General features: G+C 53.8%; 1 protein-coding gene across 1 annotated transcript; it reads right to left on the bottom strand.

The window, feature by feature from the left end:
• Nucleotides 1-4,402: 4,402 nt before the first annotated feature.
• On the bottom strand, nucleotides 4,403-17,955 carry CFAP90 (cilia and flagella associated protein 90). Its single transcript, XM_008248839.4, has 3 exons — nucleotides 17,718-17,955; nucleotides 7,694-7,810; nucleotides 4,403-4,881 (listed from the first exon to the last, which is right to left on the bottom strand). The coding sequence occupies exons 1-3, from the start codon at nucleotides 17,874-17,876 to the stop codon at nucleotides 4,702-4,704; spliced, it is 456 nt and encodes a 151-aa protein (XP_008247061.3). The 5' UTR covers nucleotides 17,877-17,955; the 3' UTR covers nucleotides 4,403-4,701.
• Between the last annotated feature and the right edge of the window lie 1,142 nt (nucleotides 17,956-19,097).

Below are 19,097 nucleotides of genomic sequence, written 5' to 3'. Positions count from 1 at the left end.
AAACTCCTACACACTCTTCTCCTAAATACCCCCCTACAACTTCTTTCTTTTCCACCCTGGACCTGAAGGATGCTTTCTTCACAATTCCTCGACACCTTTGCCTCTACCAGTTCTGACCCCGATACTCACCTTACTCGCAGCCCTCCTGGACTGTAATATCCCAAGGTTTCCAGAACAGTTGGCACACTTTTGGGCAGGCCCTCCAGGCAGATCTAGCCTCTATTAACCGGTCACCCAGCACCCTTCAATACGTTGATGATCTTCTCCTGGGTAGCCCCTCCCGAGACGCCTGTCTCCAACACACCACTAGTCTTTTAAACGTTCGACCTGAGAAAGGTTATCAGGGATCTCCAGAGCAGGCTCAGATAGTTTCCACATCTGTCACCTTCTTGGACTGCCCGTGATGCCAGACACTAGTGCAATTCCACCAGCCTGAAAACAGGCAATCCACTCTCTTCCTTTCCCATGTACTAAGCGTGACCTCTTCTTTCTTGGGGTTCGTGGGATATTTTCACACCTGGATTCCAAACTTTTCTGATTGCTAAACCTCTCTCTGAGGCTACTAAAGGCATTCTAGACAAGCCCTTGCAAGAAACCTCTTCCTTAGAAACCCCATTCTAAACCCAAAAGGCTCTCCTACAAGCACCTGCCTTGAGCCTTCCTAACCCACTTAAATTGTTCTCCCTCTATAACCACAGTTCAAAAGGGCTACTCAGTCTCCTGACCCAAGAGGCTGGAGACTATTATGCCAGAGGCCTATTTTTCCAGACAATCAGATGGGGTTCATCAAGGCTGGCCCCAGTGCCTAGGGGTCCTGGCCTAACCTGAGGCCCAGAAGCTCCCCCTGTATCTACCCTTATGAACCTGGTCCTCTCACAGGTTGCAGGACCTCCTCAGCCTTTTTAATCTATATCACTTTTCAATCTATATCACTATCTCATGTCCAGGTTCTTCCTGTTACCCTTCTCCAGCCCACTGTTACCTGTCATCACTGTCTCCTCCCAGCCCAGCTACTCTCCTCCCACCGCCGCCTCTGATCCCTTGAGCCCCACTCCTTTCCCGACTTCCCGGACTTTCCCTGACTGCATTTCACCACCTCACACACACTCCTATTCCCGAAGCCCCGGACTGGATCACTGATGGCAGTGCTTCTAAAACTCCTTTTCCCACTGGATATGCAATAATGGAGGGCACCATGATGACACTTCCTCCTCTTCCCCACATAAGGTCATGGAGGCAGGTCCCTACCTCAAGGCATTACCTTCCAACAGGCTGAACTGTTGGCCTGGATTCCAGCCTTCACCTTAGCCAAAGGAAAGACAGGCAGTATATACACAGATTCCTGATATGCCTACATCATCATCTATTCCAGTGCCCAGATATGGCAAGAAAGGGGCTTTCTGACAGCCCGAGGGACCCCTATAATAAATGGCAGGTTGATGAGAGCTCTCCTTGATGTTGTCCAGCTGCCAACAAAAGCCGCTATTACTCACTGCAAAGGACACTAGAAAGGTAAACAATCTGAAGCTAACAACAAGGCTGATCTGACGGCTGAAGCAGTGCCTCATGGGAAACAATCCCATCTTTTCTTGTAACTTAGCTCCCGTATAGTCAGAGCTCGATTCTCTCCGTTCCCACAACAAGGGACATCTAGAAGGACTCATGGTGCTTTCTAGATGAACTAATACTGCCGTCTTCTCTCCAAGTTACCTTTCTAAATCAAATTCTCCTCACACATACACCTAACTTCTGCCATATGAGAAACTCTGCAGAACATATCTCACAATTGTAGCATCTGTCAAACTGCTAACCCCAACTCTATCAGGCCACCCCCACTCCCCAGGCATGCGATCACTCCTGGGGAGGACTGGCAGATTGACTTCACCCATACGCCACCAGTTAGGTGAACACGTTACCTTCTGGTGATGGCAGACACCTTCTCGGGGTGAGTGGAAGCTTTCCCCGCTACTAACGAAAGAGCTTCTGCCATTTCCACTGTATCATTAACTGGCATTATCCCAGGAGTTAGGTTACCTGCTCCCCTTCAGTAACAGACCAGATATCAAATTGTGTCTGCCTCTCTTCACCTCATGGCATTTCACATTCCCTATCGTCCCCCTAGTTCAGGAAAAGAACAGATGAATGGAATTTTAAAACAGGCTCTAGCTTAACTCTCTGCCCAGGTCCACTTAGACTGGGTGAAACTCCTCCCTTTAGCTCTGTGAAGAATCAGCTCTCTTCCCCAGAGGCCTGTTTAAAATTCCCTTTGGAAGGCCTCTCCTTCCACCTAAGTTCCCTCCCCTACAGAACTCTGAAGCTATTCCTCCTCCTCCTCCTCTCGCTCTCCCTCTTCTCACTGAAATGTGCTCTCATTATGGAGCTATGCAGACACACACCTACCCAAAGCACACTCTGCCTCCCGACTCTATTCCTACTTTTCCACCTGGTGACTGGGTTTATCTAAAACAAAGTAAACAAAGCAAAGCTGCTCTAAAGCCAAAGTGGATCGGTGATACTGACTACTCCCACCGCAGCCAGACTCAAAGGACACCCCCCTTGGGTGCATTTTACTTCATCAAAACTAGTTATATCTCCCTCATATAAGTCTACTGCACAGGACACACCTCTCAGGTTGATGTGCTAATGAGGGGCATCCACAAGGTCACTCAGCCTCATTTTGGCCACCGTTTCCACTGTGGGCAATGTCTCTAGTATCTCCTTTTGTCTTCATAATCATAGTGCTATTTCTGCCATGTATAATTAACCCATTCCAAAAGGTTCTTGCAGGAACAAATACCTGCTCTATCTCAAGCCATCTCACAGGAGCAACACTAGACTGCTCCTCTTCTTCTATCAGATCTCGAGTGTAGACCCCCCCCCCAGCTCAAGTCCTGGCTCCATGTCTACACCCCACATCAGTGGGAAGTAGCCAGAGAGAAATCTGAGTGTAGATAAGGAGAAGGTACACTGAGTCAGGATTGATGGAAGGAGGACATAAGTCTCAGCCGTTCTCTCATTGCCCAGAAGACAAATACTGGAATTTACTCTTCGCCCTTGAATCCTAATTGGTTCTCACACCCTATGGCCTTCATTCTCTACCCCCACATTCTTCATCAGACTCCCAAGCCCCCCACCCCCCACCCCATGGACACCTGAAAGACCATTTCCAGGAATTCCCCTCCGTTTGCTACCTCTACCCCCACTCCCATCCCTAGCCCTCCTAAAATATAAGGCCCCGTCCCTGAGGTCAGGGCCTTCAGCCATGCGCTTCATCAACATGCATGCCAGCAGTTGGTCACCCACCTCCGTGAATTTATTTTCTGAGTAAATTTGGTCTGGCTGTAGATGTGTATACTGCCTCCTCTCTGTTCTGCACCTCTTTTCCTAACACACACTGTGCTTGGAATACAACTACGCTCTAGTGGTAAGTTGGTTCCCAAACATACCTCGGTTTGGAAGTCCTACTTTAGAGAGGAGGAAATGCTGACTCAAATACATGGCATGATTCACCCTAGAACATGCCAGAGCTGGAACGTTCCCCAGATCTGTGGAACAGCAAAGCCTGGTCTCTTCCCATGACCTATGGATTCTGCCCCCTGCCCAGGCCACCACTCAGATGTCACAGCCCTCCCTGGTCCCCACCTCCCCAGTCCGGTTCATCTCTTGCCTGCTCCCCCCCATCCTCTCAATAACTTTTGCCCCCTCCCATCTCTAAGGGTCACGACAGGTGCCACTGGCCACTCTCCTATACTATAGCTTTTACTCTGTTGTGCAAAATGCTGTTACGTGTGGGTCAGTCCTCAGGGAAAAGTCAAGATGTGTTTAGAGTTCAAAAGTGCCAAAAGGGGCCGGCGCCATGGCTCACCAGGCTAATCCTCCGCCTAGCGGCGCCGGCACACCGGGTTCTAGTCCCGGTCGGGGCGCCAGTTGCCCCACTTCCAGGCCAGCCCTCTGCTGTGGCCAGGGAGTGCAGTGGAGGATGGCCCAGGTGCTTGGCCCTGCACCCCATGGGAGACCAGGAAAAGCACCTGGCTCCTGGCTCCTGCCACCGGATCGGCGCGGTGCGCCGGCTGCAGCGCGCCAGCCGCGGCAGCCATTGGAGGGTGAACCAACGGCAAAGGAAGACCTTTCTCTCTGTCTCTCTCTCTCACTGTCCACTCTGCCTGTCAAAAAAAATAAAAAATAAAAAAAAAAATTAAAAAAAAAACAAAAGTGCCAAAAGGCAATTGTCCAAGTCTTGTCTCAGAGAAGGGACAACTTAAGGGCTAGTGTGTTGTTGGGCACCAGCAATTTCCGGAACCCTTAAGAAAAAGTAACCGCAGGCCACTGCTGCGACCATGTCTTCCCCTGAGGCTCCTTGTGACTGTGGAGAGCCAGGGAACAAAACTCCAGCCCCACCATTTGCAAGTGCAACAGAGTTTCCATTTTATTCAGGTGCTCACAGCGGATCAGCCTCTACTGTCATTTGATCCTAAGTAATGCATGTAACAGTCACCACACCAGATGGAAGTAAGCATGTATGAAATCTGTGTAGCCAGGTCCCTAAGCCAGGCACCCTGAGGGAAGGTGTGGCAATGAGGCAGAGGCACCCCTGTTGCTCCCAGCATCTTGAGAAGAGTAGACTGGGCCCCGGCACCATCCTTCTCTGTGCAGCCTCCCTTGCTGGCAGGTACCTGACTGTCCCGTGGGCTGCAGGGTGGCTCAGGCTGGAGCGATGTGCCCAAAGCCAGGTGTCTTGATGCTGAGGATGTCATTCTTCCGGTAGAAGTCAGCCTGCACGTGGTTGGCACGGCGGAAATCCCGGTTCAGTGGCTCCACGGGCTGGTGGATGCGCCTCCCGTAGACGGAGGAGGCCAGCACGCCCACGGGCCTCTCTCGTTCCTGGGGAGGCCAGCAGAAGGCTCGGTCAGCACCCGGTAGTCCTCAGCATGCAGACTCACCCACCAGCCTGGGTCCCAGCCCGTGGGCAGAGCCGGCGCCTGCACACCTGCACGCCACCTCCCCTCGGCTGCTTCCGGGCTCCTGCACACTGAAGCCAGGGGCACGACTGAAAGACCCCAGCTCTGTTCCCTCTGCCTAGAGCCCTCCAGTGCCCAGGCAGAGGGAGAATCAAGAACCCACACAGGGCCCTGGGCACCAGCTACCCCTGACTTCAGATCCAGGCCCTGCCTCCCTGCACTCCTGTCTCCCTGTCCTCCTCCTCCTCATGCCTTTCTTCTCCCCCCCTACCTCCTTTCCTGCCTCACTCCCTCCCCCCAAAAATGTCCTGAGTACCACCTTCCAGCCCCTGGGCCTTTGTTCCATTCACTTCCAACTTCTCTGCTCCTACTCATGCCAGAGCCTGTCACACTGCCCAAGCCGCCACTCAGCTGTCGCAGCCCTCCCTGGTCCCCGCCTCCCCTGTCCTGTTCATCCCTTGCCTGTTCCCCACCATCCTCTCACTAACTCCCCCCACCACCACACAGCACCACAGATACCATCCCTTTTCCAGAGTGCTCGAGACTGGAAGTATTTTCAGTTTCAGGATGCTTGCACAGGCATAACAAACTGTCTTGGGGACATGGCACGGAAGTCATTCATCTTTCATATACACCTTGCACACCCACTCTGCAGGTAAGTTTATATTTTAGTGTGTGTGTGTGTGTGTGTGTGTGTATATATATATATATATATATATATATATATATTTGACAGGCAGAGTTAGACAGTGAGAGAGAGAGAGAGACAGAGAGAAAGGTCTTCCTTCCGTGGGTTCACTCCCCAAATGGTCGCTACGGCCAGCGCGCTGCACCAATCCAAAGCCAGGAGCCAGGTGCTTCTCCTGGTCTCCCATGGGGTGCAGGGTCCAAGCACTTGGGCCATCCTCCACTGCCTTCCCGGGCCACAGCAGAGAGCTGGACTGGAAGAGGAGCAACCAGGATAGAATCTGGCGCCCCAACTGGGACAAGAATCTGGGGTGTCGGCACCACAGGCGGAGGATTAACCTAGTGAGCCGCGGCGCCGGCCATATTTTAGTATATTTTTAACATCTTGCATGACAGTTTCGTGGCATAAAATTTTCAATTTTGGGTGTCACATTCATGCTCAAAAACTTTTGACCTTTGGAGCATTTGGATTTGGGATTTTAAGGTTAGGGTTGCTCAATCCTACCCAATATTAGTAAATTTTTTTTCTCTCCTCTATCAATTCTAAGAGGATAGGAACCTGTGTCTTGCAACTTTAATGCTCCAAAATTATGAGTGGATTTAAGTAATTCAATCCACAGTCTCCTCATGAAAAAAAGTTATTAGCTTCACTGCCAACTTGGAACACATTAACATGCACAAATGTAATAGAAAATCAATGCCCAGGGCCGGTGCTGTGGCGTAGCAGGTAAAGCCACCGCCTGCAGTGCCCGCATCCTGTATGGGCACCAGTTCGAGACCCGGCTGCTCCAATTCCAATCCAGCTCTCCGCTATGGCCTAGGAAAACAGTAGAAGATGGCCCAGGTCCTTGGGCCCCTGTACCTGTGTGGGAGACCTGGAGGAAGCTCCTGGCTTCGGATTGGCGCAGCTCTGGCCATTGCGGCCATCTGGGGCGTGAACCAGCGGATGGAAGTTCTCTCTCTCTCTGCCTCTCCTTTGTGTGTGTAAATGTGACTTTCAAGTAAAATAAATATTTAAAAATGAAAAGCAATGCCTATGACGTACATAATAGTATCTCATGGTACTCTACCACTGAAGTTCATATCAAAATAACGAAAATCATTAACAGTGGCACTATATTCTTAAATAACAGGCACAGGCAAAAATCTGATGATCCCAGGAGAAATGTCACCGAATCTTTCGTATTGCAGCTTCCGTGTAATCCATTGGGCACACGATCAAACTGCACACCTGTGAGTAAGCGTGCGTCCTCGGATCAGACTTGAAGAGAATGGCAGCATGTGGAAAGCAGAAGACTGTAACCCAAAAGGCAGGTGGGTCTGACCAGACTAAGGAGACCCAACTCCCCTGCAAACTTGTCTGACCTGTCACGTGCCAGGGTCCTGCGGCTCCTTACCCGAGAGCTTTCCTAGCCCTGGAGGTCACCCACCTTCGAAGCTGACTAGGCAATAACCCTCCCTTTCAGAAAGCGGTGGGTTGATCAAGAAACAATTGCAGCTCCTGTGGTCACAGCGCCTTGGCAAGCACACTTGGCAGGAGGACACTTGCATGGGTCATCTCGTCCCTGGAAGGCCAATGTCCCTAGAGGAGCTGTGACAGCCACAACTCAGAGGTTAAGCAGAGACCTGTTTTATTGCTCTCCTTAAATTGTTAGCTTCTAAAGAACCCAACAACAAAATGAAAAAGTTAACAATTACACAAATGACATGTCAAATAGAGGGAATTATAGTATCAGCCTAGGCTTAGCTTCTTGGCAAAGCAAAATAGAGATTAGCCACATAAAGATATAAAGTGACTGATCAAATATATGTACATATACACACACCTAAACACACACACATGCATGCATGAACATACGCAGCGCACAAATATACTCATGCCTATAAACATGCATGCATATATTGGCACAGGCACATGGCATATAGAGATGCACATATGCTTACAGACACATAAAACATGAAGAAGCATGCACTCCTACATATGCACACATGTGCATGCACCTTTTTGTTAATGTTAACAACTTGCTAATATTCCGTCTTAACATTACCTCCTTGTTAACATGAAGTCCCAGGCCTTTTGTGTGCTCTCTGTCATCCCGGTGCAGTTTCTGATTATAATCAAGCTTCCTCTTAAAAACGCAGTCGTAGAGGGAAATAATCCCCGTCTGGGAATAAAAAAGAGAAAGCACGGCCCTGGGTTTATTGAAGGCTGAAGTTCAAGGCTTTGAGCCACAGAGCTCAGAAGCCAATGTGCCCAGAAGTCTCCGTGGCGGGGAGTTTGCAGCAGGAAAGGGCGCTCCCCCAGGCAGAACCGGACTGGACCGCAGGATGCAGGGTGGCTCCAGCGTGCCTCCACTCCCCGACAGAGGAGTTACTCCTCCTGTCTGACCCCATCGCTACAGCCAAACCTAGCAATCACACTGCCCTCCTCAGTCCCCGCCAGAGAACATGAGATTCATAAATAGCCGGTTCTCAGTTCTGGAGGCTACAGATCCAAATCTAGGTGCGGGCGGGCTCACTGCTCAGGGAAGGCTACCCCACATCCCAGGGGGCACCCTCTCACCACGCCCTCTCCAGGGGGAGGGGTTGCTGAGCTCCTGGAGTCAGGGAGGCCCCAGCGGCGGGCGGTTTCCACCAACTGGAGATGAGGCTTCAGCACGCAAAACCTTCAGATCACAGCCAATCTAAGGGCATTCAGGTTTGCGTGTTCTCATTTGTTTTTTATGTTTCCCGAGTTTTCTGTAACAAGCCTGCACTACTTTCAAAACTTAGCAATGCCCGAAGGAACACCAAGAGAACACAAGGGATGGGGAGTCTCCATTCCAGTTGTTAGCCGGTCATCACACCATCTACAAGGAACCCGCTGCTCAGAGACAAAAGCCATCTGTCATCATGCACAGTAGCTGCAACACGTGGCTGTTCATATATACATGTATGTGCAATACACACACATGTATCATACACAGTTCTGATGTATTAGACCCATTGACAGAGCTATCATAGAATTTCTCCTTTTTCCTCAACTGTCTCGGAATAAAACAGCAAATTCGCCTTGTTTCGTGTAAGAGAAAAAGGAATGGCGCTGTGGTGCAATGGGTTAAAGCCCTGGCCTGAAGCGCCAGCATCCCATATGGGCGCTGGATCAAGACCTGGCTGCTCCGATTCTGATCCAGCTCTCTGCTATGGCCTAGGAAAGCAGTGGAGGATGACCCAAGTCCTTGGGCCCCTGCACACACATGGGAGACCCGGAAGAAGCTCTTGGCTCCGGATCAGCACAGCTCCGGCCATTGCAGCCAACTGGGGAGTGAACCATTGGATGAAAGACCTCTCTCCCTCTGCCCCTCCCCACTCTCTGCCCCCCGCCCCCTTCCCCTCTCCCTCTACCCCTCCCCTGCCCCTCCCCCATCTCCCCCTTCTCCCCCCTCTTCCTCTGCCCCTCCCCTCTCCCCCTGCCTCTCTCCTCTCTCCCCCCTGCCCCTCCCCTCTCCCCCCCTCCCTCGGCCCCTCCCCTCTCCCCTCTCCCTCTGCCCCTCCCCTCTCTGTGTAACTCTTTCAAATAAGTCTAAAAAAGATCTCCTCTGATCACCTGACACAGCAGTAGAGGAAGCTGGGGAGCATGTACATTAGGTGTCATGTGTTGAACACACAGCAGCCTTCACCCAGCCCGACTGCAGCACTCGGAGACCTGGCAGCTGTGGGAACAGCCAGAGCACAGCCTGGCTTCAGCCTTTCACTGATCCTGTGCTATACAAGTGCTCCTGCTAAGGGAGTTCAGAAGGTAACCGACATTCCTACTGTCCCCACACAACCAGCCATCCCTAAGGGACACCCACGGCTGTCAGAAGGTTCGAGAATTCCCTGGGGCAGCAAGGGCCAGGCACTCACCACTGCGGGAGCCCTGGGTCCCCCGAAGGTCAGTGTCACACTTTGTACAGTGGGGGAGGGAAGAGACCTTCCACCACGAACTGTGGCTTCTGTCCCCTGGCCACTGCTGGTCATTTCCCCAGCTGAGCATGGGCTCCTTTCTCATCTGACTCCCACTCAGCTTCTGGGTGTGTGCACGCCTAACTGCCTGGGCCTGAAGGCACACATGGTATAGCCCATGTACTCGAAGGGTTAAGGATCAACGGGGAATGCATCCTTTGTTCAGTATTCCATACTGTGAGAATTGGCCAGTTTCTGGGGTCCCTATACCACATTATAGACAAGTAAATTCTGGACATATTAGAAAAAGAAATGGCAAAGTCTTTAGGGACATCCAATACATAAGCACAATGGAAAAAATGTCACACATAAAACTGACTACAGTAGACATTTGCTGATCAAATAGAATTAAGATTTTTCAAAACAGTGTTAAGACAGGGCAGAGAATCTCATCACGTGTTCATAACACGTAGGGAGTCCTGCTGCAGGCTGCTGGGCCACTTCGCCCGTAGAGGCCAAGCCTCGCTGCTGTGGGTTCACTAATGGGCACAGTCCACCAAGTCCCAGGATGCCAGCCACCTGGGGATGGAGGGGCTACAGCCTTTGGACAAAAGTCCTGAGACCCAGAGCTTCCCCTGTGATGTCCAAAGCTCATCACCAGGCCTGGCCGAGATTTGCAAGGTATGCGGTGCAGAACAAGTCTTCCCAGGCAGACGAATGAATTAATTCACAGGCTTTTGTTGGGATTCCGCTCCCGGGCGAGGTTCCCCGGTCCCAACAGAGCAACGGAGGGGGGGGCGGGGAGTCCCATGTCAGAGGTTGGGAGGACTCCTTTTATAGCTACAGGGCATGGGGGTTAAAGGTTGAGGTGGGTCTGATCCTCATTGGTCGACCTTTAGGCACCCGTGGGGACCTTGACAAGGACTTTTCTTCCCCGGAAGTACAGGTAGGGACTCTCCATTCCCGGAAACATAGGCCTTCCCTCCTGCGGATCCCAAAGCTACCAAGGTCCAGCAGCCAGTGAGCAGAACAAGTTAGATACCACGTGACTGCTGCACATCCCCACTGACACACACCCGTTTCAAGTGTCGTCAGATAATGGTGGGGCTCTTGGTCCTAAGAGGATTCCGTTGTCCCTGGAACTTCTCTGGACCAGGCCAGTCCTGGGCCACACATGGACCTGGAGGTGATCAGCCATGACATGACACAACATGCACACCTGCTCTCCGGTACTGAACGCCATCATGGGAGCCTCACCCACAGCCTGAGGCAGCATCTTCTCCTGCACCCTGAGAACCAGGTGCCAAGTTGGGGTGTCGGCTGGTGCCTCAGTCCCCGAAGTGCTCCCTCCCCGGGGCTGAGAGATGGCACAGATGCAGAGAAGCAGGTCCTCCCGAAGCCACAGGGCCTGGCTTCCTTCTGACAAGATGTCACCAGGCCTGGCCCTGCACACCAAGCAAGTCCCCCAGGCTCCTGGACCTACCCCGAGAGGAAGAGCTCAGAAAAAGGGGGCTGTAGTCACTGCCTGTATGTGAAAGACCCACGAACTTTGTTCCCAGGGTAACAAGCAGCCTGACAGAAACCTGCTCAGGCCTCCTACTCAAAGAATCAACGCCATGGGCCACAGCCAGGCCCGGTTCACGGCACCAGGCCAGTTAGCCAGAGTCTAGCTCAGCTTCGTCTCTACCAGGAACCCACAGCTGGAGTGGGCAACGTACACAGCTGTTTTTCGTGAAGATTTTGCATCGTCAGGACTTTCCACAGTAAAAACGAGCTTCTATTGTTGAACAATAAGGATAAAAAGAAGAAACTCAGCAGGCAGACGGCCTCACTTCGCAATGTGTCTATCCCTTTCCGATACCGAATCAAAATAAAAATCTGCCTTTGCCCGCATTTTCATTATTAATCTCTCTTACTTTCTTTCCTTCTTTGTGGCTTGAAGCAAAATAACAAAAGCTACCCAGGATTTAGATGCAATCACAAAACGGCTTCTGAATCGACTGCTCTTTTGCAATTATCCCTCAGGGAACTGCCTCCATTTCACCCCTAATGTTGCTTTTTAGAAACAAAGGAAAATGGAGGGGCCGGCATTGTGGTGTAGCAGGTTAAATTCCTCCTGCAGCGCCAGCATCCCATGTGGGCGCTGGCCCAAGTCCATGCAGCTCCACTTCTGACCCAGCTCCCTGCTAATGGCCTGGGAAAAGCAGCAGAGGAAGGCCTGAGTGTCTGGGCCCCTGCCACCCATCCAGGAGACCTGGATGGAGTTCCAGGCCCCTGGCTTCAGCCTGGCCCAGTGCAGGCCATTGTGGCCTTCTGTGGAGTGATCCAGCAGATAGAAGATCTGTGCCTCTTCCTCTCTAACTCTCTCAAAATAAACCAATCTTTAAAAACAAATGGAGGGGCTGGCACCGTGGCATAGTAGGCTAAGCCTCTGCCTGTGGCACCAGCATCCCATATAGGCACCAGTTCACACCCTGACTACTCCTCTTCTGATCCAACTCTCTGCTATGGCCTAGGAAAGCAGTGGAAGATGGCCCAAGTGCCTGGGTCCTTGCATCCACGTGGGAGACCCAGAGGAGGCTCCTGGTTTCGGATCAGCCCAGCTCTGGCTGTTGCAGCCAACTGGGGAGTGAACCAGCAGATGGAAGACCTCCGTCTCCTCCCTCAGTCCATAAACTCTGGCTCAAATATTTTTTTAAAAGGAAAACAGACAATTTTTCTCCAAGGATCTCTCCTACTGTCCTGAGTCCTCGCCCTGGTTAAGACATTTGATGCTAGGAGCTACCATCAGTCTCTCTCAGGTTACCCCCGCCCCCACCCACGCTTTACTAATAGTCTCGGGCCACCTGCGGTCAATTGCAGTCTGGAAATATTACATGGAAGACTCCAGAAACAAACAACTCATTTGTAAATTGCTCAATATTCCAAGCAGTGTGATGAAATTTTACACTGGCCCACCCAGAACATCGACTGTCCCCTTGCTCAGCATATCCACAGCCGTTACTCTCTCCAACCATGAGTCACTTAAGTGTCTCTGTGATGAGACTGACAGCTGGACACCACAGTGCTTGTGTCCCAGGAATCCTTAGGTAGCAGCCTAACACTCCGACACCATGCCATGCCATTCACCTCACTTCATCTCATCTACGGGCCTTGTATCATCTCCTATCACAAGGTGATGTGACCAATGACAGTAGAATAAGGTATTTTGAGACTGTCTCCCATGGGTGAACATGTCCTCATACAAATGTTGGAAGACACACATCACCGCATAAACACACCCTGTGAAAAGACACGCAAGTGCCTGCTCACACGGTGCTATGGTGGGAACACTCAGTCACTCCCATTGCCTCCCCCTGCCACTCACTTCTCTCTTAGATGCACCCTGAGCTCAGCCCCTCCTGCCCCTCACAAAGCACTGACCAGCCTTGGAGGATGACACTCAGTCACACTCAAGGCCTCGAGTCTTCCAGGGCAGGTTACCAGATGGTACAAGCGCAACTGGTACACAGCGAGAGAAGCTCCATGGTCTACCACCAGTTACCCTCCCGGGGGAGGGACAGCAAATAATCCAAACAGAAACCACTGTTGAGTCCACAAGGGTAGTCCTCAAAATGAGTTAGCCCCTTGTTTAAAAAAATTCAGCTAGCGATACATGCCCTCATTCATGCAACAGGTGTTAAGGGAACACTAACTAGGAGACAGGCCTCGCTTTCACAGCTGAGGACGGACACACACACACACACACACACACAGGGCAGTGATAAGATTAAACCCCTGCCCACATGCGGCTCATACTCAACAAAATAACTCCGTAACACACTGAATAGTTTAGGTGGGAAAATGTGCACGGGGACAGTCGGGCAGGGAGAGGGCAAGTGTAGCTGAGGGGCCAGCGTTTCCTCCGGGAAGCACAGGTTTGTCTGGGAGGGCCCGTGTATGCAGGAGTTCACGGGACAACAGGACAGGGCACCAGCAGGTCTTTGCTCCACTGCCTCCCCAGAGTGCTGAGCACGTGGGGCAGCTGTGCTTGGTGCCTCTCGGGAAAGCGGCTCCCTACAGAGGGCTGAGGGGGACGCCGATGCAGCACCCCTGTATACTGGGCACGGGCGCAGGCACTAGGGGGACCACCCTTCACGCCTCTGGACATCCAGCATGTATTCAGGTGTGTCAAGTGCTCGCTGGCGTGGCAAAGGGAGTTCCTGATGGACAGAAGGAAGTCGGCCAGTCCCAGCAAAGCCACACTGGGGCCTGGACAGCAAAGCCTCGCTCAGGACACTACCACCCGCAGTCCACCCTAGCGTGATGGAAAGCCTATCCTAAAGCTGCTTAGGATTTTTTTTTTAAGTGTGGCTCAGACTCTGAGGAATTTAATCAAAGCCTTCACAGAAGGGCATTCTCCTTTGACTCGGCCTTGACATCTCCAGGGCAGCAATGCTGCACCAGGCGGAAGAAAGTAATTTAAAACCTGCAGTGAGCAGCAGGGAATTTTACAGGAAGAGCCCTCCCCACGAGCGCGCCCCAGGGAGCAGGGCAGGAACTCCAGGTGCTTCACTGGCAGCTCGAGATGAATAATCTGGGGGCCTTTCCCAGGCTTAAGCGTGCAAGCTGCAGACCCTTAATTCCATGAGCTCCCTGGGATGCATACCCGCGTTACCTGCCCCCACCTGCCCAAATCTCTGGCAGAGAACGAGGGTCCTGGACACCGGAGATTGGCCCGAGGACCCAACACTCAGCGCACGCACTCTGCTAATCACCAACAGAGCAAATCCTAACAGCAGCCATGAGGAGGGTGAACCCACCAGGTGCCACTGCATGCGTAATTACATCAGTGCTCACAAGGGCTCTCCCAGGTTTGCCCTGCATTGTCTCCCCGATAGGGAGAGGGAGACTCCCTGACAGGAGCCAGTAGTCTTGCCCACCCTCAACCTATGCAATCAATGCGCCCCCCACAAACCATCCTGAGCGCTCTCTCAGCAGCCAGCTCCCTCAGTCCTCTCTGGTTGCTGCAGGAACCCCAGAGCAGCAGAAACATGGTTCTCAACCTCTGGAGTGGGTCTCAAGATCTCGGACCCTGGCAGATTCAGAGTCCAGCAAGGGTCCCTTTTCTCATTTCACAGCAGCCACCACCTCCCCGTGCCTCACAGGGTGCAACGGGGGGCCTCTAGGCTGCCTTGTCTGAGGGCACTAATCCCACACATGAGGGCTCTGCTCTGTGACCCAGTCACACCCCCCCCCCCCCCCCAGCCCATCTGCTTGGATGTTACGGTTTCCACCTGTGCATTTCAGGAGCAAAACATTCTGTAGTTTCTACTCAGCCTGACCCCTGCCTGCAATTAGGGGCATGGAGTTAGGTACAGCTGGGTCTTCCAACAGATCTGCTACAGAATTCACCCTCTGTTCCACATGATCTCCAGGCCAGCAAATCCACTTCTTGGGACCTGCAGCCGATAAACTTCGGCCCAGGTGACCCCAAGCTACCTTGGTACATGGGCTCAGCACACCTTCCCTTGTTCTTTGAAGGCCCTCTTAGAAGTTAGCATTTCTGTTGCATTTTCTTCTGTGTGACATCAAAGGCCCAGGACTTGACTTGTCCTATCAACATTACCCCAAGCCCACTTTGCTGCATTTGTTCTGAGCATCACCCCCACCTCCCAGAGGCCTTGGAGCAGGTAAAGGTCAGGCACAGTGGTCTCTACGGAAATTATTCAGTTCTGTGCCATAGCCATAGACAGTACTAGGAGAATAGTATGAGGCTATATTCTAATTAGACTTGGTTAAAACAGGTGGTGGGTGGACCACCCACCTGTGGCCCAGGCGCCTTCCTCGGCTGACAGGCACACCTCTGGCCCATCCTCACCCTCCTTCCAGGTGACGGAGGCCTTGCTCACTCCAGGCCTGTCTTGGTGGATTTGACTCCAGACTGGCAAATTCAAAAAGATTAAACCGGAGCTGCCAGGCTCAACTCCGCCCCCTTTCCCTCGGCCCTGCCCACAGGAGCAGATGATTACCCTATGCTTTTCCCTGCGGCCCCTGCTGCTGCGGCTGGGTGGGCGGCTCTGCCTGCTTGTGCCCAGGTCTGGACTGCACTATCCACAAGCTTGGGTGCCCAGAGCTCTCAGCAGGGTCCCACAGCCTGGCCTTTATCGCTGACCAGTGCAGATCCTGACCTCCACCTGCTTCGTCTTTTGTCCTATTTCTTTATAGCACCAAGGCGGTATTTACTGGAACCCCTCAAAATGGTGTATTCTGAGTGTTTTATTGTGGCTAAAAAGCCAAGGATTTTCTATTCCCAGTAAATGACCACTGTCCAACTTAAAACAGCAAGACTCCTAACTTTGACAATTTTTCTCATTCTGTGAATACTCCATAGTAATTGAAGATTAGTTGGCAGTCCTATAAACATTGTACACTTAACATGCAAAATCAGATAGACTGTTTAGTTTTTTTAATTTTTATTTTATTTATTTTTTGACAGGCAGAGTGGACAGTGAGAGAGACGGAGAGAAAGGTCTTCCTTTGCCATTGGTTCACCCTCCAATGGCCGCCTTGGCCGGCGCACTGCGTTGATCCGATGGCAGGAGCCAGGTGCTTCTCCTGGTCTCCCATGGGGTACAGGGCCCAAGCACTTGGGCCATCCTCCACTGCACTCCCTGGCCACAGCAGAGAGCTGGCCTGGAAGAGGGGCAACCGGGACAGAATCCGGCGCCCCGACCGGGACTAGAACCCGGTGTGTCGGCGCCGCAAGGTGGAGGATTAGCCTAGTGAGCCGTGGCGCCGGCCCTACAGTTCTTTCAAAACCTGTTGCCCCTGGGGAATAAAGAGGCCCACGGCAGGGCAGCGATGAGCTTGGGACCCACTGCTCCAGGTCCCCCAAGCGTGAACATCAGCAGAATCCAAGCCTGGGGCTGCAGTGGCTGGATGAGTGTCCCTTTCCACTCTCCCACCCAGAGGCATCCTCCAATGTCAGGGACACTGCTGGGGACACCTGGGGTTGCGTGGGATGCACCCGGGGACCGGAGCTGCCCTCACCAAGCACCCCGCGTCAGGGCATAAACAGCACGAACGGCAGCTTCAGGTAGAGGAGCCAGGTGTGTGCAGGGCTGGCTCCCTCTGAGGGCCCAGGGAGGACCTGTCCAGGCTGCCCCTGGAGGCACCTGCTCAGTGGCAGATGTCCCCTTCTCATAATGACTGGGGGATGCTGGGTTATGGCCTACCCCAGCAGCCTCCCTCTGATCATTTCTGGGTAATTCTATCTCCAAGCAGGCTCACGTTCTCAGGTAAGAAGGTTGGGACTCTAGCACGCGCATCTACAGCAGTCGCCGACGCTAGCGTCACACCAGGCTAACTCTGGGCCGTGCCCTTCCACTTGAAGCCTCACTAGCACAGCCATGTGCTCCGATCTGACGGGGGCTCCAGGCCTGGGGGGTGGGGGGAGGAAAGCAAAGAGGCATTTGGGGGGCTCACTCTACACACCTTGCTCCCGGGTACCTGGCTACCCCATGCCCCTACTCTGGGCCACTTTTAGCTGGGTTGAGAAAGGCCAGCTCTGGCGCCACTGTGCAGACTGAAGGGCCCAGGCCTCCCTTTCAGTAATGAGACCCCTGCACCCACCTCCTGAGCAGAACACGCGGTAGACATTTAGAGACAGCAGCAGGGAGAAAGGAACAGGTGACCCGCTGCAAGCCCTCGTGTAGCCTATGTCTTGGGCAGCGGGTGGGAGGTGCATGCGACCCTGGGCCCTGCCAGACTCCGGGGCCCACTACCTCCCACCCCTGCAATGGCTCCCGGCAGGGGCCTGGTCAGATCTGCCTTTTTCTCCCCTTTTCAGGCAGACAGAGGCCCTCATGCCCTGTGCCCCCACCCCCACGGCCGCCCTGGACCTGCCTGCCGCCCCCCACTCCGGAGGGAGATGTGCTCCCACCTACCGGGCAACCCCGGTGTCCCGGACCCTTCTCCAGGTCCTGGACACAGGGCACCCCGCTGTCCTGGTAGGAGTCCCTGGCTCTTCAGGAACTCAGACGCCCAGCGAGCAGCTCCCTCCCTTCCCCGAAGGGCACCCTCCGTGACCCAGCCAGGCCCGACCCCTCTCCCCGGACGCGCCCCTCTCTGTCCCCGCGACCCGGCTCCCCCCCGCCCCCCGCACACCTGGCCCTGGCGGTAGTAGTAGCTGTACTCCTTGGGGTCCAGGCGCCGCGGCGGGACGTAGCTGAAGGCCGACAGCGCCGAGATGGGCAGCGGCCGCGGCCTGGCCCGCAGTGTGGCGGCCGTGATCTCCTCTTCCTCCTCCAGGCCGTCCTGGTCCATCGCCTCCGCCCGCCCAGGGACCCAGGCCGCGTCCGCTCTCTGGCCCGGCGCCTGCGTTTGGCACTGCGCCCGCGTTCGGCCGTTGCCTGGACACTGTGGCCTGGCGACCCGCGGCTGGGCCGAGGCGGCGGGGGCAGGGATGACTCCCGGGGCACCTGCGGCCACGCCTGGCGTCCCGCCAGCCCTCAGCTCCCGAGGGAGGAGGCCCGGCCGTCTTCTGCGCCCGGGGGCCACCTGTGGCTTATCCAGGGGCGCCCGGGCCAGCGCAGGTGTTAACCCGCTTTGGCCCCGTGCACTCCTGGCCGTACGGGCTCGGAGAGCCGCTTGCGGGGCAGAGTTGTGAACTTAGGAGCTGCGTGTGTTCAAAGGAAAAGGCTAGCGAAGACCGAGAGGGTCAGGGAGCGCCCTCTAGGACGAGGGGCAGTGGGAGGGGGACCCCGCGGACAAGCACACCAAGGCGCACCTGGGGCGGGAAGGGGCAGGACCCCGTGATGGGGGCTGGTGGTAGGAGTTTCTTCCCCTGCCGCGATGCCTTTCAAACCAGAACACCCGAGGATCCCCAGTGGCTCATCCTCAGGTTTTCTCTGTAGGGTGACTCCCTCTATCGATGAAGACCCCAAGGTCCCCTACTTGAAGCATCAAACTCAAGAACTGAGATTTAGAAATGGAAATTTCATTTCGGCTTGTCCTGCTGATTTTGAAATAAAAATGAATGTGGTTTTATGTGATGCCTGAAACTAAAATCCCCAAATGCTAACAAGTCTGGCAAGCAGCAGGCACCGCCCAGCCCCAGCAGGAACCATGGTGCCTAAGGCAGATACCTGACCCCAGGACCCATGGAGCCTAAGGCAGATACCTGACCCCAGGACCCATGGAGCCTAAGGCAGATACCTGACCCCAGGACCCATGGAGCCTAAGGCAGATACCTGACCCCAGGACCCATGGAGCCCTAGGCAGATACCTGACCCCAGGACCCATGGAGCCTAAGGCAGATACCTGACCCCAGGACCCATGGAGCCTAAGGCAGATACCTGACCCCAGGACCCATGGAGCCTACGGCAGATACCTGACCCCAGGAACCGTGGTGCCTAAGGCAGATACCTGACCCCAGGACCCATGGAGCCTACGGCAGATACCTGACCCCAGGACCCATGGAGCCTAAGGCAGATACCTGACCCCAGGACCCATGGAGCCTAAGGCAGATACCTGACCCCAGGACCC

This window comes from Oryctolagus cuniculus, chromosome 14 (genome assembly GCF_964237555.1).
Source record: "Oryctolagus cuniculus chromosome 14, mOryCun1.1, whole genome shotgun sequence".
NCBI lineage: Eukaryota > Metazoa > Chordata > Mammalia > Lagomorpha > Leporidae > Oryctolagus > Oryctolagus cuniculus.
This window is presented reverse-complemented; position numbering and strand designations above follow the sequence as displayed.

What these genes read in the sequence shown, in the direction of transcription:
- CFAP90 (XM_008248839.4), bottom strand. Translation starts at nt 17,876, where the DNA reads ATGGACCAGGACGGCCTGGAGGAGGAAGAGGAGATCACGGCCGCCACA. An exon ending in ACTACTACCGCCAGGGCCAG is followed by an intron (nt 7,811 to 17,717) that starts GTGTGCGGGGGG and finishes TTTTATTCCCAG; the next exon opens with ACGGGGATTATTTCCCTCTA. An exon ending in GACTTCATGTTAACAAGGAG is followed by an intron (nt 4,882 to 7,693) that starts GTAATGTTAAGA and finishes TGGCCTCCCCAG; the next exon opens with GAACGAGAGAGGCCCGTGGG.